This window comes from Orbicella franksi, chromosome 9, assembly GCF_964199315.1.
Source record: "Orbicella franksi chromosome 9, jaOrbFran1.1, whole genome shotgun sequence".
Classification (NCBI taxonomy): Eukaryota; Metazoa; Cnidaria; class Anthozoa; order Scleractinia; family Merulinidae; genus Orbicella; species Orbicella franksi.
In genome coordinates this window covers 4,133,801-4,139,800 of record NC_138153.1, presented here as the reverse complement: position 1 = coordinate 4,139,800, position 6,000 = coordinate 4,133,801, and the positions used below count along the sequence as shown (strand labels likewise).

The window sequence follows — 6,000 nt, the reverse complement described above, 5'->3', positions numbered from 1 at the left end:
ACTATCCGTCAATATTATCATCTGAAAATCTTTCAGAAAAATACTAGGGTCGAGGAATTTAAGAAGGTTTGACAATTGAGTAATCCTAATTGATATCACTAAAAACTTTTAATTTTTGGAGAATTCCCTTGTGTCTTTCCTATATAGCCACAACCAAGGAAATGGCAATAGGGAGCTTAAGAAATGGTTGCGACTCTTCTGATTTGCTGTAATGTAGTGTGTTTTTTTTTTTTCCGGTAGGTATAATCTTATGAAGCAGTGCTAGCACTTCCGAGCGGCCGACATTTGGCTCAGTCGAGGATTGGATAGAAACTCTTACTTATGACTACTGACAGCAGGAAAAGATCTCCTAGCTTCCCATTGTTAGACTGGTCTTCAACGGAAGCGTGTGGAATTGATTATCATTTGTAAAAATATATTTTATAACAATATGGAGGCTGAAATTCGCTAAATTTTAAGAATATTTTAAGAACAAACCCGAGGCTTGCATTTTGAAAAGAATATAATTTTGTGTGTTGAAAACTTTTAGGCCCAGTTCAGACGTCGTGCTTCTGCCGTGCCGAACTAAATTCAGGAATTAAGTTCGACAAAAGCACGGCAGAAGCACGGCGTCTGAATCAAACTTTTGAATTAAGTTCGGCAAGCAATTAAGTTCGGCAAGCAATTAAGTTCGACAAGCTCTGCCGTGCTACACGTCGTGCTTCTGTCGCGCCAAACTAAATTCATAAATTATGTCAATGTGTTTTGGCGAGATTTCGTTCCCTCGGGGAGTTAGGAGGAGAATTGTTACGAGGCTTCAGTAAACCCTGGATTTGATTCGACTCTGGCACGACGTCTGAATTGATTTCTGGCACGACGTCTGAGTTGATTTCCTGCCGTGCTACAGTCGAACCAAATTGCAATTTAGTTCGGCACGGCAGAAGCACGACGACTGAACTGGGCCTTAAATACAATTCAAAGTATCTAAAATTATTCCTTTCTCTAAACGGGAAAACTAGCCAAAAAGCAGCAAAAACAGCAATAGCCATTTGTTTGATGCTAGTAACATTTAATTTCTACGAGAAGTTATGTGCGTCATATCAGGCTTAAATGCCTGTAGACTGGCTCCAAAATTACTTTAACACCATGCAGACACCAAGTATATTCAAAAACAAAAATGTCATACGTTATTATCTAAGAACGTTCACGAGATTATTTTCAGCCTAAAATCGGCAGAAAAATAAGAGCATTCAACCTCGGCCGGAAAAACAGTATTCTTATGAAAAAAGAGTGTATTATAAAGAAGTAATCTGATCACCTCCCTACGCGATAAAATTCAGGCTAGTCATGCTATTACGATGGACTGTTTGTTATACGTTTAGCCGATTTGCGAGTTAAGTAGAGAACTGTTTTCTGCTGAGTAGAAAACTTTTCAGGTAGGTCTCGCCAACCCCAGTCCGTATTGAGGAAACTAGTATACTGGTGTCGTTTCCTTTAAAGGTTATCGGCTGATCTCCCCGTCTGTTTGCTCCGACTATGAAACTGGAAATCAAAATCATTACGACAATCTTAAGCTTATTCCCCATTAGGGGCCTTAAAGGACCCCAGTCAGCCACACCTTTGTTTTTGTTTACATGCGAGCGTTTGGCTATTGTTTTTTATTCAAAGCATGTCGAAACGAAGAAAATCACTATAAAACTAAAGGTAAAAAGTTAAACATACTTTCAGGAACACAACTTGCAGTAAAGTAATGAGAGTTCGCTTCACCGTGCAATATCAATAATTTCGATAGCATCAAAACATGTGGAGGCTTACTAGAGTCCTTTAAGGTACTGAGTTCAATAACACCCATTAACTAGTGGCAAGAGCATACGCCCAAGCCACAACAATAAACTTTTAACAATGACATTGGCCTTGTAATGTATTTTATAATTAAGGGATGGACCATGGCATTTTTTTTTTCTTTTGAGGGAGGGGAGTTGGGCAATTTTCAGCTGTGACATGTAAGGATTTTTTTCAAAAAAGTGAAAAACACGAGCTAGATATATAGTGCATAGCACTTGCTCGATTTTTTTGTTGTCTTTGAGGATTTTTTTTTGAAAATTAACAAATGGTAAACGCCATAGCGTGTACTATTGAGTTATGGATGCACGCGGGAGGTTGCTAAGCACGAAAGAAGCGTAAGAGTCGCGCGAGGCGATCGCCTCGTGCGACTCTAGCTTCTTGAGTGCTTAGCAAACCTCCCAAGTGCATCCATAACTCAATAGTGCACGCTATGGCGTTTACCATTTGTTTTATAACATAACATTGAGACATTGGAACAACAGAAGTCCTTTTATTGAGCTACATCACAAAAAAATGTTCGTGTAGTCTTACATGACAAGAAAAAACAAGCGCGCGAAAATTCATTCTTGACAACCGACTGCACACCAGTAACTCGATAAAGTTTCATCTTCAGACAACTGTGAAGACAGTTTCGCATTTCTGGCAGAAGAACGTCGGCCATTACTTTGGAAACAATGTCTGTCAAAAGATTTGCTTTGTAAACATTAGCACACACGTCAGCAGCGTACACCCATGGGCAAATAGTAGACGCTAAATTAACCAATCAGAGCGCGCGCTTTGCTTTAGTTATGTTATAATTGAAAATGTTGTTACGTGCTGGAATAACAGAGATGTCCACAAACAAAGCATAAGTAAAAAGAACTCCCAAGTACGATGTAAGGCACGCAAGAAAAGTGTGACAGCCGACAGCGAGCGGTTACCCTTTTTAACTGTTATTTATTAGTTTTACTCTGTTACATTTACTTTGGTTAAAGATTAAGTTAGGCAGTTCATAAAGCAGGCTTACTGTCCTTCATGGCCATACAGATATTCATCTTGATTAACTTTGAACTCCAACTTCCACCGAATGTAAACAGCAATGCTTGGCTTTCTTGATTCACTGCATTCTTTCCACCCAATGGATTCTTCTGTTTAGACAAACTCTTACAGAGGACTTCATAATAAACTGTAATTTCTTTGTCTTCTTCCCTTTTCGGTTATCATCTCTTGCTTCTCTTTCTTCTCCTCGGATTTTGCAAGGGCAAAAGTCATAGCTTCACCATAGTTATGGCAGTTGATTATAGCTTCCTCACAGTATCGTATCCATAGCATAATATAAGTTGAATCACAAGCGGCCACGAGGGTAAGCTCTCGGGCAAATAAGGAGAGAGTGTATCTTGTATTACTTACAAGCCTGCTTTTATACTTTTACTCTAAGCATCTAGAATGCTCTGTTGTTATTTATAGTGTATTACATGGTGTACCATTTGTGGAACCTGCTGAGTCACACAAAAGAAAGTTCTGGAATATATAAACAGATTGTAAGATAATTTTAGAAAAGTCTGAGATTGAGTGACAGATACACTTAAGGTAATTCTGATCCTCATAACATTGTAAAGAATTTCTCAAAGCAGACGGTACCTTTCTCGGTAACGGCAAAAATCATATGCAAATTTACAAGCCGTCGTTAAGATCTGTCAAATATTTAACTCAAAGCTGTCACAATCAGCGATTTAACCAGTCGGATCATGATATCACTTCTGGTATCATGGAAAGGTACAGCCTCCTCCGTTCCGCCCCGCTCGCTTCCTCTCGTTGCATTTTTTTCTTGCCGAAGCCAGGAACCTGTTCGCAGACTATTCCCCATGGAAATTAGGAACGACGAGTACCCCCGTCGTATCTATGGAAGGGGGGTGCATCCCCGGACACCACTAAGATGCTCCTGCGCTAAAAGTAAATTGAGGATTCCTTTTTCTGCGCACTGCCTATGCACATTTCTATAAAGATAAAATCGCCTCATATCCAAAAAGTGCGAATAAATAATTATTTTAGTTATTCATTGTCGTGAACATTAACCTAGCCCTTCTATAGATGATGTGGACTATTCAGCTCGACCTAAACGAAGCCATCGATTGCGTCAGAGGACGGCAAAATCGTTGGACCGTTGTTCTCTGTGGAAGTTGAGTGGAACACGCGAAGAAAGCAAGCGAGAGAAAATAACTTGATAATAGTTTTCGCTCAGTATCAAGAAAGTTGTGACAAACCAATAAACGACTATCTGACAAGCTGGGGCGGAGATGCTCGTCGGAAATTTTGAAAAGAACCCAGAGGTACCAAGATCCTGTTTTGTGGGCGTGGCTTGAAATCCCCCCCCCCCCCCCTAAGTGGTACTCATTCTGAAACAACACATAATCTCCTGTCATATTTTTTTCGGCTCAATACCCTAAAAGGTACCGCAAAAGCTTCCACTGTGGAAATGTTGAGGGCTGAACACCCTAAGAGGTACCAAGACCCCCTTTTAACCCCTAAAAGGTACGACGAGCACCCCTGTCCTTTTATTTGGAAGTTCCCCCTGGTGCGGAGCATCAGCCTAACATCATATTCCTGTAAGGAGTCAAATTGACCAAGAATTTTGAAAGCTTGACATCAAGCTCATAACCGATAACTTCGCTGAACGAAGGACAAATAAGGTAAAAAAAAGGTTCACTTCGTCTGTGATGGCGCTGGTTTGCAAGATCTGCCCCGCTGAAATCCAGTTGTATACAAAATAACAAGCTTAGTGGGTCCTGATAGTAGTTTTTGGCAAAAATCAGTTTCCAGTCACTTTGGGTAGGTTTTTGGGCTTAGAAGTTTTTGTTAATTAAGTTTGGTTTGCTTTTAATGTTTTTTTTTGTACTATCATTTGTAGAGGAAAATACTTCTCATATTCAATGATTTAATGCTTTTTATCAATCTTTTCAGTGTGAAAAATTATAGGTCGCAAAGATCAACGAATCGCCCGTCCATTTTCGATATGAGGTTCAGTTTTCCGGTTCAAGCCGGGAGTCGTGAGACAATCAGAAAACTGGAAGTACACTGCTGAATTTCTAGATTTAATTGACAATTAGATACCATTATAGTGTCCTCAGTTTGTAGAGGGTCTTTGTTTTAATAAAGTTATTTACTTTAATAAAGTTATTGATTGATCTTGTACATATAGATCTGAGCAGTTTTGCAAAAACAATTGCCTGCTAGCTTTCCACCTGGGTTTGCACGAAGCCCAAGCCTAGGCCGTCCAGGTCTAGCCAGCGGCTATAAACCTAGGGAGGGTGTGTCTGGAAAACCCGAATAGTGAATAGCGAATAGTCCCGAATAGTGCGAATAGACTCGAATAGTGTGAATAGTGGTGAACAGTTGCGAAAAGTGGCGAATAGTGACGACTAGTCATCAATAGTGACTGTAATATCCAGCATTAATAAATTATCCAGATAAGCAACAGAATTTCAGTGAGTTTATTACCTTTTCTTCGCCAGACTCAGGCTAGTAGGCTGTCCATCGCCGACATTAAGAAAACAGAAAACACAAGGATAACCTGATAAAGACGTATTCCCGGGGGGGGGCACTGCCATATCTGGGCTATATAGGTGTGTGCCGCTGTGAAGGGTATGGTTTTCAAGCAGTTTACTCTAGGATAGGGTATATAAATCAGTGTATTTGGGTCTAGAATAGGGTCTCATTTTCCACAAAACCGACAGGTTGGTTGAAAATTTTATCTAGAGTAAGGAAACCAGGGATTGCCACTCAAAAATATAAAAAAATTAAATCGGCAAGTTTAAATTTACACAAATCAGCCTCAACAGTGTCAATAGATGGGGGGATTTTGGGAGTTTACTCTAGTATAGGTTAGCAAAATTCAGCTGAACTAGCTCTGGTATAGGCCAAGGGTTCCAGGGTCCCAGCAGCACATCCCCACCCAGAAATTCCCAAAGTACCCCCCCCCCCCCCCGGTGGATGTATTTACGCTTTTGCAGCAGTTAAAATAGAAGAAATTACATTTAAAAATTACACCTTTTGTCCTGATAAGTGCCTGTGCTTTTTAGCGGAAAAATCCCATCCTAAGTAATGCTATGAGGTTAACTGCAAGATACTGGGTACCGTATTTGTTACTATTTACCACTATTTGCCACTATTCGTCACTATTCGTCACTATTCGAAACT

The 6,000-nt window shown here is 40.0% G+C and overlaps 2 protein-coding genes across 2 annotated transcripts in view; one reads left to right on the top strand and one right to left on the bottom strand.

Annotated features, from left to right (window-relative positions):
• The window catches only part of LOC145497236 (tyrosine-protein kinase Src42A-like), a 20,920-nt gene extending 20,579 nt beyond the window's left edge, over window positions 1-341 (top strand). The window contains exon 2 of the mRNA XM_081477058.1: window positions 241-341. Within this exon, the coding sequence (XP_081333184.1) occupies window positions 241-265 (25 nt within the window). The 3' untranslated portion in view covers window positions 266-341. The remainder of the gene's footprint in view (window positions 1-240) is intronic.
• Window positions 1-6,000, bottom strand: part of LOC145497233 (uncharacterized) — a 66,657-nt gene that overhangs the window by 59,789 nt on the left and 868 nt on the right. The gene's annotated exons all lie outside the window — the stretch shown is intronic.